The sequence below is a fragment of the Sphaeramia orbicularis genome, chromosome 6, assembly GCF_902148855.1.
Source record: "Sphaeramia orbicularis chromosome 6, fSphaOr1.1, whole genome shotgun sequence".
Taxonomy (NCBI): Eukaryota; Metazoa; Chordata; class Actinopteri; order Kurtiformes; family Apogonidae; genus Sphaeramia; species Sphaeramia orbicularis.
Genome location: NC_043962.1, coordinates 39,668,109 through 39,693,749, shown reverse-complemented (window position 1 = coordinate 39,693,749; position 25,641 = coordinate 39,668,109). Strand labels below are relative to the sequence as shown.

The 25,641-nt window shown below is 36.8% G+C and overlaps 1 protein-coding gene across 1 annotated transcript; it reads left to right on the top strand.

Annotated features, from left to right (window-relative positions):
• On the top strand, window positions 1-25,641 carry LOC115421603 (BTB/POZ domain-containing protein kctd15-like). Its single transcript, XM_030137562.1, has 5 exons — window positions 1-461; window positions 4,370-4,545; window positions 11,236-11,380; window positions 17,417-17,719; window positions 25,049-25,641. The coding sequence occupies exons 1-5, from the start codon at window positions 435-437 to the stop codon at window positions 25,208-25,210; spliced, it is 813 nt and encodes a 270-aa protein (XP_029993422.1). The 5' UTR covers window positions 1-434; the 3' UTR covers window positions 25,211-25,641.

The window sequence follows — 25,641 nt, the reverse complement described above, 5'->3', positions numbered from 1 at the left end:
TGGAGGAAGAAGCTGGAGGAGCGCAGATCATCTCCGAGAGACGGATTCACATTTAAAGACGCAGCTGCTTGATGGATGATAGACTGTCCTGATCATTCCCCTCACATCCTCCTGACTAAGCCCACTGACAGGCGGAGGATCGGGCTGTTTTTTCCACTCGGTTCAAACAAACGAGTTGAGGCGAGAGACTTCAACCATCCGCCCGCGTTATTGTAACCTAATCCTGGCCCCTGGGGGTCTGAAGGGCCCCGGGCAACACTCCTTTTTTTCTTTCAGCCCTCCTCTTTATTTTTCAGACGCTCACTTGTTTTTTGCCGCCTCTGCTTCACACACACACACCGGAGGACAGACAGACAGACACAGACAGACTGACGAAGCCCAGCCGGTATCCGCACATTTCAACCCCGGGACGGAGCACACACACGCCGGTCTCCATGTCTTCTGTGTCGGTGTCCTCTCAGGTAAGATAACTCCGATCATTTAACCACACGTATTTAGGACTTGAAAACTTTTTTTTCTTTTTTGACTTAACAGTTTGAAACCTCCAGTTATCTGTCAAATCTGGCAGGTTCCAGCTCCGATACGCACCGCTCCGCTGTGAAACACTGTCATGGCGAATTCCATTAGAAATAGGCTCATTTTACCTTTTCGCGGGTGTCACTAAACAACTAACTCAAAACTGGGGGCAAGCTTTATATTTTAAGAAGCGAGGAAACACACTCTAAATTTCGGCGTACAATAATAACCTTAAATCTGGACGTATCTAAATAAAACCGTAACTTTTCCAGTTGCTTTGGCGGCTGCTGCTGCCATCTTTTCTCGGCATATCGGCCGGTAGAGACGAGTGCGCGTCAGTGAAAAACAGCAAAGATGATCCAAACTCTACCTTACTTTTGTGCTATTAATGTGCCGAATTAATAAAATCTCATCCGCAGAACAGAAAATCTATCGAAAATCGTTTACTTTTACGGACACGAGTGCCCTTAAGTGAACAAATGTAAAATGCTCATGTTTCTGAATAGAGTCTGGCGCGTCGCGTTCCGACACAAGCGGCGGTGGCGCACATTCGGACCAGGATCCTCCACACCGACACACCGGAACAAGTTACCGTCCCCGGATCCTTGTTGGGTATGACTGATTAGTTTAAAGCTTAAACTGCATCCAAGATCCTGCATGGGGAGGTTTCCGGTATGAAAATACAGGCCAAATATGCATCCAACAAACAGTGGCCACCAAGAGTAACACTAAGAGCTGATGTTTGGTCAGTGTGTGTGTGTGTGTGTGTGTGTGTGTGTGTGTGTGTGTGTGTGTGTCATGACCTGTCAGATCAGACTAAGTTAAACCAGACTCCAGTGTTTTGGTGTTTTAATCATCTTGGCCCCATGTTCCCCTTGTATATTAAACAGAAGCAGTGATCCAGAGCATCTTCACTGGATTAAACATGAGGTTCTTTTACTATCAGCCCTAACATTATTTCTGATTATAACTGTGCAGCCTGTAATCAGCTCAAACCTACAAAGCTCAGCCGCTGTAGTTGTGTAGTGTGATATTTGCCTGTGATTCCCGGTGCACCCGTTTCCAGAAGAGTTATTTTTTCCACACACAGCAGCAGACAGAGAGACAGAGAGAGGAGAGTAGTGTTTGTCAGTTTGGCCTGAGGCTTCTGCCAGGCCTGAGGGCAGAGACACTGAAAGCTGCAGCCCGCCTCCTGTTCACCTTTCATGCTTCAAAGCTCTTCTTTACAATTGAGAGACTTTCAGTAAAGGGGGTGAGGATGGGAGGGGGAGGGAGGGAGAGAGAGACAGAGGAGGGGGGGGTCAATTAATCCAGAGTCTGCCTGGCCCAGCAGCCCCTCGGGTCATCACCATCCTCTGTTTCATCAGTGTGGACGCCCTCCTCAACCGCTGCAGCTCTATGAATATTACATTCATGGAAATCTGGAGATGGGGTTGTTTTTAATGTGGATGGGGTGGTGGGGCTTCACTTCAGCGAAACCCCTCAGTGTCGTCGGAGTGTCCTCATGTACAGAACTTCAGAGTTTATTGAAAAGAGGAGCCCTCGAGGTGTAGCATCTCATTTTGATGCAAGTCCGAAGGGCACAAATGCAAAATTATAAAACATACAAACAAAGCAGCGTTACATAACGTACAGCTCATACTCTCCCACCTACACCCCCAGACCTCAGCCACTGTACAAGAAAATAGATAAAGAAATAAAATGACACCAACATGAGGAGTAATTAAAACAGCTAATGCACTATAGGTAAACGGGTTGTTTAAGATGAGAGACTAAACACGACCTGAAGCGAAAGAAAATGACAAATACTTTAAACAACCCCTCAGGAATTTGAGGCATCCTATAAATCTCATTAAAGATACTTAACACAGGAAAAGCATCATGAAAAGTAACAGTATGGGATGGAAGTGAATTTCTGTAACAGGTGGACATGATACTGGATGATATGGAACATATTTTGAGGAAGAATTTAGAAATCCAGTCATGAAAAATGCCCGGGACATTAATCCATTCCCTTCTGCTACTTGTTTTCATATCCAACAAATTCTGTAAAGCTCTGTGTGTCCTTTTTTTATTTAAATTAATTTTTTAAATGTTTTTAAGTTATGTACCTGTTGTGAAGCACATTGAGTCTGCCTTGTGCATGAAATGTACTCTATAAATAAAGCTGAAATTGAATTGAATGAAAAAGCCAGAAAAATGCTAAAAGACGAGTAAAAATGAGACAATTTGTAAAAAAAAAAAAAAAAAAAAAAATTCACAAAATGCGTAATGCAAACAAATTAAAGATGGAAAATACCTACATCATGAATGAAGTTTTTGTTTTAACTTAAAACACCAATGAAATATAGACAGTTTATTGATCCCTCAGGTATATTTATGTGTTTAGTTTCTCACATTAGACATAAACACACCACATATAAGTTCCAACACAGTGAAAACAAGAGGTTTATATTAAAGTGGTTCATGAAGTATTATCTCACAGGGCCCAGTTCAAGTCAGGTGATCTATAGCCTAAGAAGGTGTTTTAAATCTCAAAAAAAACCAAAAGACCCTACCTTTTGAATAAGTAAAGAGAATATACAGTTAATGTCAGAGGAAAAGAACAAAAAAAAAAAAACCTGAAACGTCACTGTGAAGATGTTTTTGTTACTTGGATGATGCACGACTAAATGCAGCCATGTTGCCTTGAGTTAAAACCCCTTCTACTAATAAAAAATATCGATACGCTTTCATCTCCGACAGGCTTTTTCACTCATATTCTATATTTTTCTTCTCTAAATACAGTTCTTTCATTTTTGTTCTTTTGTTTTATCTTTTCTGTCATGTGTCTACAGAACTTTGTAACCACGTGTTATAAAAAGTGCTATATGAATTAAGTTTTACTTACTTATGTCTCCTGGATGTTTGGGTTTAGCAGTTTTACATGATTTTTTACAAATAAACACTGAACTAAAAGATCAAGATATAAAGTAATGTGGCAGAGATAATACAAACCTACTGTAAAAATATGTGAATGAAGAGAAAAGATGTGGAAAAAAATGCAACACCTAACACTAAAAAAACTAATTTCATGTCCTTTTAAAAGTAAATAATATATCAAATATATCTTTTTAAATAAAGGAAAATCATTAAAAGAAACTAAGATACAATTGATCATAATCAAATCAGGGAATAGAAATAAGTGAGCAAGTTAGTAAAACTGAATAACTAAATTAATTAAAAATAACTATCTTGCTGAATAAAATCTATTAAATATATATTTTTTTTAAAGTACGTAAAATACTGTATAAGTGAACAATATTATTAAAATATCAAAACCACTGATGAACATCCAGAGAAAACATCCTTTAGTCGAAAACAATCAATTAAAATAAAAATGAAGTTGTTAAACAGATCATCAGAAGTTTTAAAGTCAGTTTAGTCGATGGAAAAAAGGTCGTGTATTAACTAAAATCACGTGTTTGTTCAGTCATGATGCAGGTTTATGATTTAATGCGTTAGAATATGAAGAATGGGGATGTTTTTCCTTCTAAAATAAAATGGAGTGAGACGTGGTGTTCCTCAGCATCACAAAAAGAACCAGTCAGTGTTTTGGAGTAAACCTATGTCTACACACAACCACCCTACAACAGGATGATCCATCTGACTGTTCCATGGTGGTCCTCAGTCTCAGTAAGTGGACCCCAGACCAAGTCTTCAAATAAACCCCCCTTAGACCAGCAGGGATCTGAAAAACTAACAACGCCATAACCTTGAGTCCCGTCGACCTAAAGCCACCCTGTTCGTCTCCAGCTGCTCTGGTTTTGGCGTGTGCAGGTTATGTGTGACGTCATGTGTTTGTTTGTTGCAGGAGGGGCGGAGCATGTCCAGGATGTCTCTGAGCCGCTCCCCAGTGTCGCCCATGACGGCCCAGGGTATCCCATCACCTGCACAGCTCACCAAGGCCAACGCCCCCGTCCACATCGACGTGGGCGGACACATGTACACCAGCAGCCTGGCCACACTCACCAAGTACCCCGAGTCCAGGTGAGACCCCCGAACATACACGGGATCCAGTCAGACTTCAGTCTATAAAGTCTGGATTCAGATTGTGTGTTCTACTCGATGAACCCTCTTGATGCACCACATCCACTACAGTGACATTTTGGATTCTCAACTGAAATGAAAATCACCAAGTCCGACTGTCCAGCGGCGATAGGACATGTTTTAAGTGTTGTTTTAATAAGAAACTTCCCTTTGACTTAATAATTCATGCATAAAAGGGCTAAAACTCACATTATCTGTTTTTTATCAGATCAAACAAGCACCAAAGCACCAAATCCTCATGCTGTTTAAGCTAAAATCTGCAAAAAATTTGACGAAATGATTCATTAATGTCTAGTTAATGAAAATATTATGGCTTTTCTATGAAAATTGAAGCTGTATTTACTATGATTTTAATGCAAATAACTGAAGATTAACACACTGTGCACTAATGGGAACCAGTATATTAAACAAAACAACATCTCCGCCCTTTTATAACAAATCCCAAAGTAAACTATGGCTAAATAGAGACAAGTTATTTTCACGGACCTTGATACCTTGTGCTCAGCTGATGTAAATTGGAGTTTTAATGTGATCACGTTACTTCAGGAACAGAATACTGGACCTAAAACTTCCTCTACCTCAACTTCCGGGTTCTTTTCTACAAGGAAGAGACCCCCAGCCATGCAATTATTAATTACTACACATACATCTGCCCTGATACGATGTTCTATATGATCAGTTGGGGCAGAGGTTGACACTGACAGGGGCTGATGGGTAATATTAGGCTTCTGAACTGGGAAACAGGGAAACTACAGGGTGACACAAAAAAATGGGAACTTTTTAACAATCCAATAAAACCGAGAGTGACAGAAGAAAAATATTTTATTCATAGTAATTGACACCTTAAAACATGCCATTTAAGAAACAATGACGGAATTTTCATTTTTTAAAAATTACTTCCTGTAGATGGCGTCCTCCTGTACGAATGCATTCTTGAAATCTGCTGTTGAGATTCCTCATTGACCGCTGCAACATCTCAGCTGGGATACTGTGAATTTCATCCTGAATTCTCTGTTTTAACTCATCCAGAGTTCTTGGTCGAGTCGTGTACACTTTACTCTTGAGATAGCCCCACGAGAAAAAATCACAAACGGACAAATCTGGCGATCTAGGGGGCCAGGGAACGTTACCGAATCTTGAGATCACACGGTTACCGAACAATTCTCGCACAGCTGCCAGTGGTTACTAAAATGGGGGTATGTTTACTTGCTCAAGGTCACTGTCTCACAGTGCTGCCACTTGCTCATGTCTGCCAATATGCACTTCAAAAATTCCCGTTTTTTTGGGTCACCCTGTATTAGCTTAAAAGATAAAAATAACATCCACGTAATTGTTGCACCATTAGATGTGGATGAAATCAGTCGATTAATCAGCTATTGCATCCAAACTATCAGAATTTACGCATTCTGTTGATGTCTATTAATAATATTTCTGAAAAAAAAAACAGTTAGCGTTTGTTGTTAATGAACTCCATTTCCCAGAATCCTCAGCTTGTACACGTTAGATTAAAAACAAAACTGAGTGTGTATGTGTCCTTCATCCAGAGATAAAGATCAGAGGTAACATATGGAAGGATGAATACGTTTATGCCCATAAACTCTAAAAACATATCATTAAAACGCCTAAAAATGAGTTTTATCTGTAAAAATACATCTGTTAATGGGCTTTGCAGTCACTGTGTGTTTTTACAGTAAATTCTGGTCACAAATCACATAGTTGGAAGTACTTTTACATAATCATGATAATCCCCTTTATCAAACCAGTCAGATGAAAGAGAGTCTTTGTGTGTTTCACTTCTACTGGTACTTGTCATCATCTACCATTTTTTGTATATTTCAGTAACAGACTTTGTATTTTGAAGTTATGTTAAATCTGCCCTTTGTTTAAGATTAAAAGGCCGTTTTTATGCATGTATTCGATGCTAGTACATGAATCTGTTACACTATATTAACCCATAAGGACCCAAACATACACCAGCGACCAAAATCATCTGCCGATCTAAACTGTTTAATACCTGTCGATCCAATAATCCTATTAATACATGTAAATAATCGGTGTAAAATACAGTTTGTCATCTTTTCATGGTCATCAGATATAACCCATTTAGACGTTCAGAGGATATGTAGTGAATGTTGGAACACCGTCATCTTCTACAACATTGATTCATCAGTAAAACCCATAGAGTTGGATCAATGACAGTGGATGGAGACACTTGTTTTATGTTCATTTAATGATATATTTTAATGAAAATGTCAGTTTTTCTACTATTTTTTTCTGTTTTTGATATAATGACCCTCAACTTTAATCTCAGGTTTTATGAACAACTACATGATCAGTGAATTAAATATTGGAAAATGCCAGATTTTTTACAGGAAAAATACAAAATACAGAAGATTATTTTAAAATAAATGATGACAAATCACATAAGAAATATTAAATATAGAGGAAAAAATGATTAGGGAACTGTAGCACAGAGTCTTTATGGGTTAAGTAGTACTATATTATGTTATTATATCAGCTACTAAATCTTCATCATCTCTACAGTCCTAGTTTTAGATTAATCAGCAGGAAATGCTCTTCTCTGCTGTGATTGGTTGTTTTTCTATCAGGTGACTGATGACACTGAAAAAAATCACATGGAGCTAAAAGAGCATAAACATATGGATCAGATGTGGACACAGTATCTTAATATATCAATATCTTGTAGGATGTCTTGCTAAACTGTTTTACTTTTGAAAAATGGCCTGAACACATTTCTCAAACCTCTGTGGTTTTAGACAGAGTGATAACATGAATGATTTTTAGAGGTTTCTGTACAGTTGATCTGACCGACAAGAGAAAAAGAAATGCGATCATGTGAGATAAACATAGATTAAAATGACGAACCATTATAGATAAAAAGGTAAAACTGCTATATAAAGCCAATAATATAAGAAAATAGAGTAAAAGTCATACTAAAAGTAGAAAGAAATTAGCAATATCCAAATAGTTTCTAAATAATTTCTCCTACTTCTATAAACCACTTACCATAGAATGAAACATTATACAGTATTTCATGAACATTGGGTGTTAAATGATGATTTTAGGAGGAACCAGTGCATCATGAGGCAGTGTATGAGTCAACAATTGGCAGCAGGATTTGGTTAAAAAAAAAAAAAAGGTCATATTATGATTATTATGGACAACATTGTGATTATTAAGGAAACTGCAGAGATTACTGATCATTTCAAGTATTTTTACATTGCAAACATACAAATATAAACTATAACAAAAGCACAAAAAAAACAAAAAGAAGCTGCAGCTAACATTTTGCATTTTTTATACGGTATTGATCTCTGTGCAACTGAAACCGAAATATCACCAGATACATAAAGTGCAGCCTTTTGCCGTTATATAATCACACATGCTTGCGGTTTGATTAATTACACAGCCTTACTTTCAGCCAATCACAGCACAGCATCCTATCAGCTGATCAATACAGATCCTTCACTCACTTACTTTAAGCTTTTAACATTTATAACAACTGTGACTGAGACATGAGAGCTTTTAATTAATAGTGTGTGTGACTGTGCAGGGGGATTCTGGGTAATGAAGTCCTCAGTTAGCCGATTAGCGCTGAATGTGATATAAATGAAAACCTAAAAGACAGAGAAGCGGCTCAAATGTCTGCTGACTGGGGATGATTAATTTTGTCTGTTGGTGTGTTTTCATCCTCCGTTTCTCATTTATTTTTCTTTCACTTTGTGTGAGTAAAAAAAAAAAAACAGAGAAAAGGGGCAGATTTTAATTGAGGTGGCCTGCAGTGAAGAGGTGAAGCTCCTGCTGCAGAAGAACGGGAGCTCCTCAGGGCAGTCGACAAGGACGGGCGCCGGCTCTGAGAAAAGGACTCGGCATTGATTTACCATAAAAAGAAAAAGAGGGAGAGAGAGAGAGAGATGGGAAAGGAGTGATTTCGCCCAGAGTAAAAATGATCTTCAGCACAGACTTCAAAAATAGTAAAAGGACTTTGTTGAAATTCCCATAATGCCGTCCTGAGGTCAGAAACGTAGCTGCAGTGTGGATATGCACAGAAGTTTAAAAACATCTGTAGTGGGCTGATTAAGCATCACACACACATAATAAACATGATATCCAACTCAACAGTAATACTAAAAAGAAATGGTATAAACCCATTTAATGTTAAGGCACTTTATTAAAGATAAAAGATACAGATGAACTTTATTAATCCCCTCAGGGACGTTCAATGATAGTCACTTTATTTCTAATTAAAAACTGACTGACACTGAGCTTTAATACAGTAGTGATGTGCAAATCTGAAGTGTCTTTTCGGTAGATTATTAACTGCAGATTAATAATAATAACAATAATAATAAGGAACTGAGGATTATGTTTATTCCCATCTATTTCTCAGTTAATCTTTAGTCTCTAAACTCCATTTAAGTTTTGATAAATGAAACTAGAGCCGCAGCAAACAAATGTTTTCATCCTGAAACTTTCTGCTGACTATTAATTGATCAGTCATATTGTCTATATTGTGCGGTTTTAGCGATAAACCTTAAAAATGGCTTGTTTTTGAAAAATGTTGTCATATTTTTGGCAATTTTTCCCAGGTTACACCTCAGGCTGAGCTGTGTAGCCGATTCCAAAAGTAAAATAAATATTGAACACATTATATGTTAGTTGTTAGATGTTAGTTTCAGCCTGGTTTACCCTTATGCAACAGCTACTAAATAGACTTTGCTTTTGACACATCATAGACTTAATGGACAAAGATACTGGGACACATCTTGCCGAATTTCACATTCAACAGATAAATACTGGTCACTGCCACTGGTGAAATTACATCAAACAGGCTGATACCAGTGTGAAGCCTGTTTATTAACCCATAAAGACCCAGTGCTACTTTTGTGGCCATTTCCAAATGAATTTTTCTCTCTATTTAACCTTTTTTTATGTGATTTATCATCATTTATTATAATATTATCCTCTGTATTTTATGTTTTTAAAGGGGTCATATTTTGCTAAACCCACTTTTATTAGTCTTTGGTTCATTTATTTGTGTATTTGGACCCTAATAGTTCATAAAGTTTGAATTTGAACCCTCTAGGTGCTGCAAAGCTAGCTTGGCAAAAATCAAGTGGATTTCTACAACCCATTTTAATTTCTGCTTAATTTGTTGCGTTTATAGCTCGTTATGTCACGACATTTGCACATATAAGGTCAAGACTTCTGATGAACATTTCTCCGAGTACGACATAATTGTTTGTCAGCAGCAGCAGTTGTCCACATTGAAAATATGTCCAAACTTCAAGCCGATTACCTAAAATGTTCAGTTGTTGGTTGAATGGGACAGAGCAGCACAGTCAACAACCTGGAGGGGGTGGGGCATGAAGTGGCTCATTTGCATTTAAAGGGCCAGTGCTCCAAACGACCTTTCTGGTGTCATTACTCAGAAATAGGATTGAAGATGGACCTGTGGAGTTGAATTAATGAAGAATTCAGACCCAAGCAGAGCATTTACAGTTGAAATGCATTTACAGTAGACCACAGTGAAATGTTTTAGAATTAATAAATCTATTTTAAAAAGCAAAATATCACTCCTTGATGTGAAAAATCTGGTATTTTCCTATATTTAATTCACTGATCATGTAGATGGTCATTAAAGCCCAGATTAAACTGGAGGGTTATTGTATCAAAACAGAGGAAACTGAAGAAAAAGGGGCTTTTTCAGTCAAATCTATCAATAACTCAACACAAACCAAGTGTCTCTGTCCACGGTCATTGATCCAACTCCATAGGTTTTACTGGTGAATCAATGTTGTAGAAGATGATGGTGTTTCCACGTTCACTACGGAGCCTCTGAGTGTCCAAATGGGTCATAAATGATGACCATGAAAAGATGACAAACTGCATTTTGCACCAATTATTTACATGGATTGATAGGATTAGTGGATCAAGAGGTATCAAACAGTTGAGGTCAGTAGATGGTTTTGTTGCCAGTGGATGTTTGGGTCTTTATGAGTTAATCTCTTAGATCCTGGTGAATTTTGTGTGAAGAAAAGTAAACAATTGAAGAAATAGAATGTATACCTACAATCTAAGCCCATGCTGTGTAGAAAAACACTACTGGATGATGGGGATTTTTCCACCTTTACCTGAAATCATCATTTTTCTGTCCTCACAAGTAACCTTTAGTCGTCTTTACGTGAGAAATGAGGCCATGATTTAGTCCACTTTGGTTCGGTTTCCCAGAGACATAGATGAGTTTGACATCCTTGTTTGGCATTCAGTAAATGTCAGAGAAAACATTACAATATTGATTGAATAAATTGATCAGCTGAATCGTTTGTCTCTGATGGGTCGGACAATGTGAGACTGTGACTGTGGCTGGTTCTCAGTTGCGTTCACTAGTTCGATGGTGAGTGTCTGACTCCACTTCCTGTCCTGTGTTGAGGATAAATCAGGGTTAACCAGTGGCGTATGTTGGTTTCTGGGTCATCATTAGTAACATTTTTAGAGACAGAAACTACAACTGGAACTGGATACTAAAGTCAGAGATTCCCCCGTTCAAGATTGCCTTTAATTCCTGTAGTTAATAGTTGACGGTCACTGTTTTCTTTCTCTATCCAGAATCAGTCGTCTGTTCAACGGCACCGAGCCCATCGTCTTGGACAGTTTGAAGCAGCACTACTTCATTGACAGAGATGGAGATATTTTCCGCTACATCCTCAGCTTCCTGCGGACCTGCAAACTGCTTCTGCCAGAAGACTTCAAGGTAAGCACAGAAAGTTACAACAACCACATGAAGTGCAGTAGTTACAATATTCTGCCACTTTTTCAGACTGTGAAGAGCTGAAACTGGGGCTAATCTGCTCCTCTACAACTCAGTCAACCAAAGCAAAGCCTGCTCTGCTGCTAAAAGTGCAAAAAAAAAAAAAAAGACTACACATACAGTTCTATCAAGTAGAATAATTTGTAGCTGTGAGAAATTCTCTCACTCAGCGTTACAAGTGGGATGCACAAAAGATAAAAAAGGAACACAGCGTTCACCCTGGACGTCTCAGGTCACAGTTACACAATTTAACTTTAATGTCCTGTTTATTTATGATAATTTTAAGGAGAAAACAGTCTGTAACTTAGACCCGGTGTTGGTGCTTCTCATTTCTTTCTGCTTTGGCTGGCAGGCAATTCAGCTTAGATATGCAAAGATGGAAAACATGACCTGGAGGTCAAACAAATTATTTGTCTTTGTCCACAAGCACATCGTTATCTTCATTAGTTTGAGCAAACAGCAGCCAGTCTTTTAACGCTGTGGAAACTCTGCAGATTCTGACACTTTAATCAGTGCAGCGCGGCGCCGGCGGCTGCAGAGAGGTCGATCCAGTGTAGCTTACAGCACAGAGAGGAGTGTGTGTTTTACTAAATTAATGTGTGTGTTTGAGTGAACGAGTGTGTGTGCGAGTCAGTGGGCATATTGCATCTCTCTCATCTCCTTCCCTGTAGTTAGCGAGCGCTGCCTCTGTTATTCTGCGCCTTTGCTCAGGATGACTAAAAAGCCCCGCGGACAAAACCCCTTTTTATAAAACACATCTATCCCTCGCTTCAAGCCTGCGATGGGGGGATGGAGCGGAGGAGGAGGGGGCAGGGAGTTAAGGAGGCGAGGCTTTGATACAGTGTGAGGCCCCGGGCCAACCACAGCTTTCTGTATGCTTCTTGTCAGCAGCAGTATGGAGTAAAAAGGAGTGCCAGAAAAAAAAAAAAAAAAAAAAAAACAAGCCTCCCTCTGTTTTTCACCAGCGGTAGAAGAAGCACTCCCATCATTTACTCAAGTAGAAGGAGAAATGTTTTTCTGCTTGATCAAAAAGTGTAAAAGTAGATGTTTTATGTAAGTAAACAAACTGGTGTTAGTAATGTCATCTGCAAAGTATTGGTGGTGAAAAAGTGGACTTTGAGTGTTTTTACGGTTCTGTGAGGCACTTATTATGGTCTGTATCGCCTGCAGTTGACGTGGTCGGTGCTTTGAGTTTGGAGAAGCAGACAGGAGAATGAGGCAGTAGCAAAATGGATTTTATGGGTTTTTTTTTACACCAAAACATAGCAAATATATCCAGGTGCTTAATATTTGAACAAACCTGTGAAAAAACAGGTGGTATCACACTGTCACACAATGGTATCACAGTACCAGTTGGTGTTTTCTTGTCTGTTTTTTGTCATGTATGGGGAAACAAATCCCCCTCCAGTCTGGATCTCACCTCACCGTCCTGTTGCATCTTAAACAAAATCACACATTTTAACCAAAAAACAAAAAGTAGTGTAACTGTCTGGTTATTTGTACTTGTATATTATTACATTTTGTATCGTTAAGGGTGGAGAATGTGGTCAAATATGTCACAACAACATTTTTCATATCAGTCTAACCGTTGTTGTTCTAAATTATTTCTTTACAGTTTCAAGGCAGATGAAGTTAAAGTTGAAGAAACCAGATGTTAAAAGTTGTTAGAAGACAAAAATAATGTGAAAGACCAAACCACATAGAAGTAGTCACCTACATGAACATTTGGGATTTAAATTATTATCATGACAAAAAAAAATAGTCCAACATCAAAATATGTAGGGATAATATTAAAAAGTAAAACAATAACTTTGAAGCCTTGTTCTATTTGATCATATAAACAGAACAAACACTAACGACAAAGATTTACATTCCAATAAAGATCATTACTGCCCTGATTGTAATCGCTGATCTACAAATAAAAATATCATAATATACAGGGTTCCCGTGCGGTCTTAAAAAGTCTTAAAAGTCTTGAATTTACAAATCTGCATTTAATACCTTAAAAAAGTCTTTAAAAAGTATTGAATTTCATATGGTAGGACTTAATCTATGTTGCCATAAACTTGTTCACAATATTGTATAAATGTGTCTTAAATGTCCAAGTTGCAAAGACGGTAATGTTAGTCTACTTGGTTCCACCCGTTCCAACCCAACAATTTATACTGAATCTTGGAACCAGTTATCACTAACTTTGCAGAACATTTATCCCAACACACGTGCAGCAGTTAGTCACAGCATCACCCAAGAAAGCTGACTTTGTATGGCAGTGAAATGGGCACTAAATTATCTTCTAAGCAGTCTTAAAAAGTCTTAAATTTAATGTGTAGAAACCTGAAGAACTCTGAATATAAATGTCAAAATAATTCTCATTTTATTGCTCAACCCTAGAAACTACAGCAAGCGTTGTGCTGCTGTAACTGATAAATATTTGCGGCCTGATCACAATCAAGGTGTACAACTATATTTGCATCAGTTATTAATCAGTATTGCAAAAAGATACCCCCAAAACCATTCCCTAAATGTTTCTTTGGCCATCTTATTACTAGATCTTGCAATCCTCCAAATTTGAAGAAAATCGGATAAAAACTGATAAAATGGCGACCCAATGAGTGTGAAAACATGCACAATTTTATTGTTATAAGAGAGCAAAATTATTGTACATAATGTTTTGTAACACAATAAATAATTACTACTCAACTCCTGTGTCTTTTTTATTACAAAATACACACATCACATTGCTTTTTATTTATTGATCATTTTTGTTGAACAACTGTTTGATTATCAATTCTTATTTTCAGTATTAAGACAATCAACCATTTTGTTGTGAAAACCCTTCTTTTACAGCCCTTTAATTGTAATAATAGGATGGGAATCTGTTATTTAAATATTATTATGACTAAATATGCACAACTAGACAGATTTTGGTCTGCTCCCTGGCTGCAGAAAATTTGGGAACAATGTGCAAATGGATGTTTACGTCGAACCGCATGTTTTCAATGGTGCGTTGTTCACCAAAATTCATGTAGTGTCCGTACACCAATATACTTCCATCAATAATATGGTGTATATGCCTTATAGATATATTATTATAACTTGTTCACAAATGTTTATTTACCCCTGTACCAGGAAGACTTAGTTACAGATCTAACAGAGATGCGACCATGTGGTAAGACAGATTTCCATTCCAATCTTGTAGAGTCCGTACACCATATTCAAAATATGTGGGTCTAATTTTATTGTTTCTGTCAATATATGGAATTTTTCGGCACGCATGCTTTGGAAACGACATCTATGCAATAAACAATGCATGATTATCCTGAGTGCTGAAACATTTGTATATCTTTGTAGGCATTAAATATAGAGCCTATTAGGCTGTAGTGTCCGTACACCCAATAATTTCTGATTTGACAGGGGTACAAGCCTGTGAAATTTTTAGTCGACACCATAATACAAAAATATTTTGGACTTTAAAAGAGAAATATCAGACAAATAAAATGGCCTGTCTGATTTTTTGATAGAGCATTATTATTTTTTATCTATATGTGCACCCTTTCTGGTACCCTTGATTGTGGTCAGGCCGTTGATGGCTGCAGATTCATCAGATGCAGAATTAAAAGCCGATTGCTGCCGATTACTGAAATTAAACTGTAGACAAACGGCAGCTGTTAGTGGTTTTATCCAAAACCACCAGACTCCTTTAACAAAAACAGCCCTTTTACCTCACAGATAATGGAGTTGGTGGTCAGCTTATGTATTCTGACTTTGTTTTTTAACCCTTTGACCCCTGAGACATTATCTCTCACAGGGAAGAAGAGGATGTTTTCCCTAGTCTTGTGAAAAATATTTAGATCCATGACTTTGTTGATCTTAAGGGGGTGTAAACTCTTAGATGGGTCATCAAGAAGTCTGCTTAAAGGTAAATGTGTGTGTGTGTGTGTGTGTAGAGATAAGGACATGCCTGAAGGACAGGCTGGGAGGGACAGATTTAAGTTAATGCTCATTGAAGGTAAACGGTGGAAAAAAAAAAAAAAAAAGCCCAAACCGTCTATTTTTATAGTGAGTCGGTCTCATCACTGCTCTGTTTTGCCCCCATTCCTCAGGCGGTGGGGGGTACACTGAGCATGCTCAGATGTGTATAGAAACAATGAGGCCTATTCTATCAGCACGTTTTGAAATTTTTCTTATTGAGCAAACAGTTGAAATTTTAGAAATATTTAAAATAAATCATACATTTAGAACGATCACCGTAGACACGTCAGGAGTTAAAGGGTTAAAGGGTCAGACTCCATGCGCTGATGATTCAATAGTAATTCTCACTCTGCACACTTGTATTTAAATATATTTCTACATGGTAGGGATTCCGATATACTACACTAGCTCTGTCTTATTTTATTTTATTTTATTTATTTTTTCCATTCTTTGTTTATTTAGCAGGTCATACAAAACTTCCTTTTCGGGTACATTTCAGTAGCCACACATCAAATGGAATGAAGATGCTAATCCAAGTTTTTTAGTAGAATATAGAACAAATAAAAAAAAAAAAAAAAAAAAAAGTGGGCAGGAGGAGACGGCTTGCTCCGCTTCTTCATCAACACGTTAAGACACATGCTCTGCCTTATTTTTATCTTTAGTAACTGTTATGTGAATGTAGCTGAAAAACACATGTCGCCTGGCAGACATTAAAGATACACTAACCTTTTACTTTACATTTAATTATGTTTTATATGTCTAACAAGAGAGACAAAGCACACATACATTAAGAAAAAAAGCCTTCCTGTCTGCTTTTGTTCATGTCAAAAGACAGCAAAATGAAAAATAAAGGTTTTAAAGGTGAGAACAGGCTATTGTTGTTTTACTTTCACTGCAGAGCAAATACACATGGATTAGAGATGGATTTAAATGTCTGACATAATGCAGTTCTACATCTTATGTAACATGTGTATAACCTACAGAGTTTTATTACTTACTACTATTATTGTTATTTGTATTGTTTTTTCTTCTTGCACTTTATCCTGTTGCTGCCTTGAACAGTGAATTTCCTTGATATGATAATCTAATGCAGTGGTGTCAAACTCATTTTAGTTCAAGGGCCACATTAAGCTAAGTTTGATCTGAAGTGGGCCGAACCAGTAAAATAATAACAATAATATATAAATAATGTCAACTCCAAACTTTTCTCTGTTTTATAGTGAAAAAAATAAAATTACATTATGAAAAGGTTTACGTCTACAAACTATCCTTTCAAATAATGTCAATAACATGAACAAACTGAAAAAGAAGAGAGAAATTTTTTTTTTTAACACTATTATGCTTTAGTTTATCATTTCTATATGTACATTATAACGCACAGATCACAGTGGATCTACAGATACACAAAATATTTAGTAACAGGTGGAATATTATTAAAATTGCACTTCTCAAGACGTTTCAGTCTGTTCGTATTTGTTCAGGTTATTCAGATTTTTTGTGAAATTATACTTTGTTTTCGTGTAAATACATGAAAACATTTACATTTACAAAAAGACTAATTTGGAGTTGTGAGTATTTATAGGTTATTTTGAGACTGAATTGGTCTGAATGTGGAACCTGAACTAAAACGATTCTTAATATCTTCAGTGTAATTTTTCCATTTCACAAATTCATCCCAGGGGCCGGACTGGACCCATTGGTGGGCCGGATTTGGCCCTCGGGCCACATGTTTGACACCTGTGATCTAATGTAATGTAATCTAATCTAAAGATGTGGGTAATGGTAGTAGGAATACAAATACAGATATAACATATGAGAATATTCTCCAAAAGTGGATTTTTTTGGGGCAGACTGACTGAACATTTAGAATAGACAGAGTATGTTCAGACATCGACCCCTCTGGTACTGAGGTCATTTTATGTGGTAACGTCAGGTTGTTCTTATGGAGGAGGATCTTCAGTACAAACTCTGACTCTTCCCGTGGTCTTGGTCTTCTATCATGTGCAGGACTTTCCTCAGCTGTACGAGGAGGCGCGTTACTACCAGCTGACTCCGATGGTTCGGGAGCTGGAGCGCTGGCAGGCGGAGCGCGAGGCCCAGCGGACGCCACCCTGCGAGTGTCTGGTGGTTCGCGTCACACCTGACCTGGGTGAGAGGATCGCACTCAGCGGAGAGAAGGTGCTCATCGAGGAGATCTTCCCTGAGACCGGTGACGTCATGTGCAACTCGGTCAACGCGGGCTGGAACCAGGACCCCACCCACGTCATCCGCTTCCCCCTGAACGGATACTGCAGACTCAACTCTGTACAGGTCAGTGCAGGACCCACACCAGCCTGACTACCACATACACACACATTAGCTTTACTCTGTTGTATTCATGACTTAATGCAGTGGTTCCCAACCTTTTTGACTCATGACTAGGGATGTAAGAAAATATCGTTTCGGCAATATTTCATATCACAATATTGTATCGATATTAAAAAGTACTGTATCAATATTTTTAGGTATTTATTCAAATGCAGATATTGTGGAAGTCCATTTTTTTTTTTTTTTTCTTTTTTTTTTCTATTTTATTCATTATTATTTAACACTGTTTTATTCAATAATGTTAGTTCCTTCGTTGGGATTGAACTAAAATATTGTTCTGATGTTAGTTCTGAACTAATAGAATATGAACATTTGAACAGGATCTTAAACTGTAATGTCTGTAAAACAGAATTTCAATTTGAACACAGGAACATTTTATGATATAACATTAGATCCTGTTGGGATCGAATAAAAATGTGTTTAGTATTTGTGCAGATTTCTGGTGTAATTCAATTCTTCCAGGAAATAATCATTTAAAAAAAAGAAACAAACAAAAAATAGCCTTTTTAACAGTATCATGTTATATCGTGATATATCATATCGTGATCCTAGTATTGTGATTTGTATCGTTTCGCCAGATTCTTGCTGATACACAGCCTTACTTGTGACCCCATTTTAACATCACAAATTCCTGGTGACCCCAGACATTCAAAACAGAGACATTTTTTTGCTAAAATTAATTTGTTTTTGATCATGTAATAGTTTGCTGTACTATGTTGCAAATAAACTTTAATTTTAGATGACATTTAGTCTATATAATGTATATTATTATGGACGGAGGCAGAAAAGCCAGGTGTAGATTACTGCACAAAGTGAGAATTTGATTTTCTTTGGTCAGGATATGTACAGTCAGTCCAGCTTGGATTTACAAGGCTGACAATTAATACTGAACAAACAAGAACTCAAATTATGAATTATGAAAGAGCTGCAGCATCTGAAACTGACCACAATGAACATTTGACAGATAAACAGAACCACAGTGCTTCAGTTTCACTTTTACAGTTTGACATGTCTTTTATGTATTGGGATTGTTTCGCTCAACTCACCATATATTCTTTATTAGGAAGATTTTTTTAAATTTTTATCAATTACTAGAAATTTCAGGTGACCCCATTTGAATTCCAGGCGACCCCATGTGGGGTCCCGACCCCAAGGTTGAAAAACACTGACTTAATGTATCCTCCTGAACCCCACAGTGGGGACGAGAGTTTCAGGAAAAAAAACAAAACAAAAAAAAGCCGCTGTCCCCTGCAAAGGACATTCCATTTAAAAAACCTTGCATCATGCTGTCTCCACTCAAGGCAATTATTTCATGTAAAAAGCCTAAACATTTACTTTCCTGTCTCAGGAGGGTAGAAAAGGATTACTGATGATCCCACTGAGCCATTTTCCATTTGCTTTTATCTCATTTCTAACTTGCTGCTCATTCTCTGCAGGTCAGTTTCTCATAATCACAAATTCAATCAGGACTGAGTTTGAAAAGATTCATTTAACATATACAGTATACTCACACCACTGAACTTGTACCACAAAAAAAATATTGTCTGTTACATGATTCATATTATTCATCTGTGCCGTGCGCTTCATTTTTATGTGAAATTAATTAGAACATCATGTTGCAGTGGGTGTTACTGAAGTGGAAGCATAATACAAATCCTAGTCTAGTGTGAAAGGACATTAACTCAGCAGGAAAGAAAATGTGTGTATTTCCCAGAATGCCACATTTCAGGTCCATGGCTGTCGTGGGTGTTAGTGGTTCACCAGTGGGTGCCATCGGTGAAAATCTGAATAAGCCTTAGAAGAGACTACACCTACACTGCAAAAATCTAGATCTTACCAAGTGTATTTTCGTCATTTCTAGTCCAAATATCTCATCACACTTAAAATAAGACAGAATCACCAAAAGAGTAACTTTTCAGTCAGATATAAGGACTTATTTTTAGACAATAGATCTTGAAAATCTTATTTCAAGAAATCTTACCAAGATAATTTTAACTTGTTCCACTGGCAGATTTTTTTTGCTTAAGTCAAGATTTTTTATTTTTTATTTTTTGTTTAATTCAAGATATTTTTTTTGCTTAATTCAAGCAAAAAAAAATCTGCTAATTGAACAAGTGAAAATTACCTTGGTAAGATTTCTTGAAATAAGATTTTCAAGATCTATTGTCTAAAAATAAGTTCTAATATCTCACTGAAAAGTTACTCTTTAGGTGATTATGTCGTATTTTAAGTGTGGTGAGATATTTTGACTAGAAACAAGAAAAATACACTTGGAAAGATTTAGATTTTTGCAGTGAAAACACCTCTGAAACATTTATTAAACCTGGTCCAAACTCTACAAACTCTGACCTCGGCACCACAGGAGGCTGTTGGCGACCTCCTTAAAATAATTAGTTTGACCTTGAGGTCATGTTTTCCATCTTTGCATATGTAAGCTTCCACCCACAGTGTATGAAAGAGCGCTACGGTCGATCATTCATCCACTGCTGTCAGACTGGACAACACACCTGTCCTGTATGTGTCTTATCTGTACGATCTGACATTTAGTAATTCCACTCTGTTGTAAATATGTATAGTTTTTATTACTATTATTATATTATATTGTTTTTTGCACTATCTTTATGCATGCACACTTTTTCTTGCACTTATTTCTGTTGCTGCCTTGACCGTTGAATTTCCCCGTTGAAGGATCAATAAAATCTTATCTTATCTTATCTTATCTTATCTTATCTTATCTTATCTCCAAACAATCGGAAATGATTAAAAACACTTTGGAAATGTGATGTATTTGTCACTGTTACATCCCAGCCTAGGGGTTACCAGGACATACATAATATGTGCTTTTAGTCCCCTCCCAGCTCCCAAGCACACAAGTCAGTCAAAAAACTAAAGTTCACAATATTTATTTTTAAACAACTAAAGGAGGGTTAGGGGAGGGTGCAGCTAAAACAACAAATAAAATATCTTTCTTCAGTGTTCAAAACTAAATTTCCAAATCCAAAATAAATGCAAGAAATAAAATACAGAAAACAAACCTAAACTCCCAACGAAAAACAGGAGAAAACGGGAAAACAAAAGAGCTGACCTCCCCTACCAGAAAAAGGATCGAATTTACAAAAAAATGCTATGTACAATTATGTACAAAATTTCTCAGACATACTCGAACACATGATGACTGACGGTCAACACACACAGGAAACTCGGTTGGGAGCTGGCAGGAGGCAAGGAGAGAGCGAACTGATGGATCCAGGGCCATTTTTAAAGGGGCCGGGTAATCTTGTTCTTCTAATCAACTTCCTGCATGAAACAGAACAGACACACAAAAAGACACAGCACACCTACAGGACTGGGGGAGAACACACACACAATAACAGAAAATATATACATAAATAGACAGATTATGACCCAGGGTCATAACAGTCGCCTTCCAACTCCAAATGCTTTTCGTAAATGTTTGGTGTCATTGCTACTGCGTTGGTAGATGCTCCCTGGGGGGTTCATGGGTGTTTCTGAGCCTTTCCCTGATGGTTGAATGAGTCAGGAGACAGGGGTCAGTTTGGACCAGGGTTAGTTTATGTTTCCAAAGACCTTTCAGATAATTAAAGCTTTAACAAGTGCTCCCTGAGGTGTTTTAGCTTATCTCTAAGGCGGTCGTCTACATCCTACGACCACCTACTAAAGCCTTAAACACACTTAAACACACCATTTATAGATGTCGTAGAGACTGAAACATCTGAGACACGTTCATGAAACTTGTCCAGGATGTCCACTGGATGATACTGGAGCAAATAACATGACAATACTCATACTTCAAAAATACGTTTAACCCAAAACCCCGCATGGCTGACATACAAATCTTGTAAACTCTTTATTTATGTGGATAAAGCCCCATGTCTGACTATTAAATTATCTGAGAATATTGGAATATGCTGGCTAGGGATGTAACGATATGAACATTTCATATCACGGTTATTGTGACCAAAATTATCACGGTTATTATTATCACAGTATTGTTGAAATTGTGCTCAAAATGTTCAAAAAGTACTAATACACACACTGATAAAATTTAACCAAGTTGTATTTTGAAAAACAAAACAATAAAAAAAAAAAAAATAATAAGAGGTACAATGTACCTTCTGAGCCTATTTTGTCTGTTTTTCAGTCGTTTTGATTTTGCCTTTATATACTATATAAACAAATGTTTACTATACCCATGTTTGGTATCTTCTTTTTTTTTGTAGCACAGCTTCATCTATATCAACTGCCTATTATTTTTTTTCACTTTAACCTACTATATCAACACAAAAGGACAAAAAACACACACACACAAAAAAAATAAAATCCAATTTGAAAAATGTCCATAATTTATTGCATAAATAACACAAAGATGTTTAACGAACCTTTTCAAAGACTTTAAAAGTGAATATTGGTTCGAAATATTAGGTATATACAATTAAAATTGTAATAAATTGAAACTATACTCAAATATTTGACATAAAAGCAGATCTTTACATAGGGTTTTTTCCCCTAAAAGTGCGGTAATCAAACACGGTTATCATGATAATTAGAATTTAAACGGTAATACTAACCGTCTGCAATTTTACCGCAGTTTATCGTTATACCAGTAATTGTTACATCCCTAATGCTGGCTAAAATAGGACTCAGGAAAGGAAATGAAATGAAACATCGTTAGATAGATAGGTAAATATTTTAAAATATGTTTGTAGTTATTTAGAACATTTTCCTTTATTAAGATTATAATGTAAGTTGTGTCTCTTATCACATGTTTAAGGGCCCCTGTTTATAAGCTGAGGACTGCTTCTGGGGTGTCCTGTTTCAAAATGTATCTTGTAAATGAATTGTCGATTTTGACTGTAAAAATTTTGTAATAAATTGATTGATTAATATACTACAGTTATATATTATACTATAATAAATGCATGAATTTGGACAAATCATGTTTTATCAGACATGCTTCTATGATCAAATTGAAAATGAGGATTATGTTATGAGTTGTATGTTTCAGCAGAAGCGTCAATAACTACATACATTCTGTATTAAAATGCAGGTACTTGTTTAAAGAAAAAACAGCTGAAGTTCTGATTGAACTGCAGTAAAAATGAAAAAGTACAGACGTTGAAATATACTCAGAATCTAAAAGTGTAAAGTAGACATTTGAACAAACTTTGTCGCAGGTCTTAACTGAATCTTACACTTATTCATATTATGTGAAGACTATTAAACTGTTATATTTAGCTCCATTGTGCTAATGAGTCTTTTACATTTTAATCTTGTCTTTGTCATGTGACGTGCACTGACTGTGGATGCACCAACGGATCAGCGTTTTTCTGTTTTAGAGCTGAAGTCTATGGAACTGTTGTATTTTATTTCCCATCGTTTAACTCATTTTAGTACTTTCTACATAAATTAAAAAGACTTGTTACTTTAGTTTTCATGCAGTTGGTGAAATCTGTGAATTTTATTTTGCATTATTGTGAACCATCACATCAAGACTGACTTCTATGGAGAGAAATTTGTTTCTTTATTCATCAATCAAAAAGAATGGATTTCCAATTAAAAAGAACAGATTTGCAACCAAAAAAAGAGATTTGAGAGCAAAAGACAGTAAGTGGCAATCAACAAAAAAAGATCATTTTGCTTATAACCACCGACCCACCCTACACCTGCTGTCTGTCAACTCCTCCCTGTAACTCACTCACTCATTCCGTCCTCTGCTCAGGCTGTGAATGTACTGGCCGTAACCGACGATATTTAGTGTAATTTGTTACTTATGGGACACATTTCAATTTCAAAGAGCAGCAGACTATGAACTGACCTCCCAGTAACAAAACACAATGGATTTAAGGCGGAAGCTGGAGCCGGCGCTGGAGCCAGGACAAACCCACCAATAGAAACTCTTCTGTCATCCATCAGCGTAGGCCCCGCCCATTAAGTGCAGTTAAATTCACAAGCAAAACGTTTGAAGTTGCAAACAAAGAGGAGTGACTTTCAAGCAAAACTTTTGAAGTCTCAAGCAAAAGTTTTTAACTCACAAGCAAAGAGGACTGATTTATAAGCAAAATGATCTCTTTTTTTTTGATTGCCACTTACTGTCTTTGGCTCTCAAATCTCTTTTTTAATTGCAAATCTATTCTTTTTAATTGATGAATAAAGAAACAAATTTCTCTCCATAGAGGTCAGTCTTGATGTGATGGTTCACAATAATGCAAAATAAAATTCACAAATTTCACCAACTGCATGAAAACTAAAGTAACAAGTCTCTTTAATTTATTCAGAAAGTACTAAAATGAGTTAAACGATGGGAAATAAAATACAACAGTTCTCAGAAAAGGAAATATTCAAGTACAGATAATGGAAAACACTACTTACACTACAGTTCTGTAAATAGCAGATACTCGCATTTCATTTTTTATTCTCGAATGATTCTTTCTGCACATTGTTTTTTGTGTTTTTCCTGCTTTAAACACTAGTTTCCCCACAGTGGGATCATATAAGTCATATCTTATCTTAATGAAGTATTTGTACTTCATTACCTCCCACCTCTGCTTGTTAGTGATATGTTCAATGTCGAGGCAATAATTGGAAAAAAGCGAAGACCTGTGAGTGAAGCCGTTTTCAGAGCAAATACGTGTATATATCAAGGTTATTATCGTTAACGAAAACTAACGAAATGACGAAAACTAGAATTGTAAAAACATTTTCGTTAACTGAAATAAATAAAAACTCTAATTAAAAGAAAAAAATGAGAACTAACTGAAACTGTATTGTGTGTTTACAAAACTAACTAAAACGTATAAAAATTCTGGATAAAATTCCCCAAGTTTTCGTCTTTGTCAATGTCAGATTGATATGAAATCAATTTATTTCCTTCAAGCAATTTTATCTGCTGGCACCATTTGATGTTTAACGGTCCGTCACTTGTCGTTTAGTTGTCTTCTGGTCCCCACTCTACCTGGAAACATGGAGACTAATCTTGGGAGAAAACAGCAGTCCTGAATTTCACAGTGAAGAAGAGAAAAGATATAAAGAAACTAAAACTAAGCATTTAGAAAATAACGAAAACTAACAAAAACTAGTAAACCTGCTCTAAGAACTAATTAAAACTAGCTGAATTAGAGAAAAAAAAAGTCCAAACTAAAAACTAAACGATAATGAAAAATCCAAAACCATTATAACCTTGGTATATATGTACAGTGATTTGTTGTTTTTCGCTCCCGCACCAAAGTGTCGACTCACTTCCTGTCTCTGCAGGTCCTGGAGCGTCTGTTTCAGAAAGGCTTCACCATCAAGGCGTCCTGCGGCGGAGGCGTTGATTCGTCCCAGTTTAGCGAGTACGTCCTGTGTCGTGACCTGCGGCACAGCCAGTCCATCACCAGCACCCCGATCCGGATCAAACAGGAACCTCTGGACTAACGCTCCCATCAGTCCCTGTTCTCATGTGTGGATGTTTCAGAAACGCCGAGCGGACCGACCTCAGGACTCAAACATCACCAATAAGTTGAAGACTTTGGAAAGACCTTTGACCTCTGCTGCAGACTCAAAACACAGACAGGAATGCTTTAAAAGAAGAAACCTGATCACGATACGGTCTGATAACTTCTGTAAAGTCAAGTGAAAGACAACATTTGTAATAAGGATCTAAATCTCTTTTGTTTGATTTTAACCGCTTGCTTGGTGAATATTGTCCACTGTGTAAACAAAAGGTAATTTTTATAAGTGTGTAAGGATGCCACAGGGTGCGTAATTTAATTCTTTTTATAAAACTGCAATTTTGAAAATGTATATTTAATGTATTAATGTCAATTTTTCATTTGTACAGATGTATTAATAAAAAGTTAAAAGGT

Bases quoted from the DNA above. Each gene is read 5' to 3' on its own strand.
- LOC115421603 (XM_030137562.1), top strand. From the start codon at position 435: ATGTCTTCTGTGTCGGTGTCCTCTCAG. The intron at 462-4,369 runs GTAAGATAACTC...TGTTTGTTGCAG, and splicing joins CTGTGTCGGTGTCCTCTCAG to GAGGGGCGGAGCATGTCCAG. The intron at 17,720-25,048 runs GTCAGTGCAGGA...CTGTCTCTGCAG, and splicing joins GCAGACTCAACTCTGTACAG to GTCCTGGAGCGTCTGTTTCA.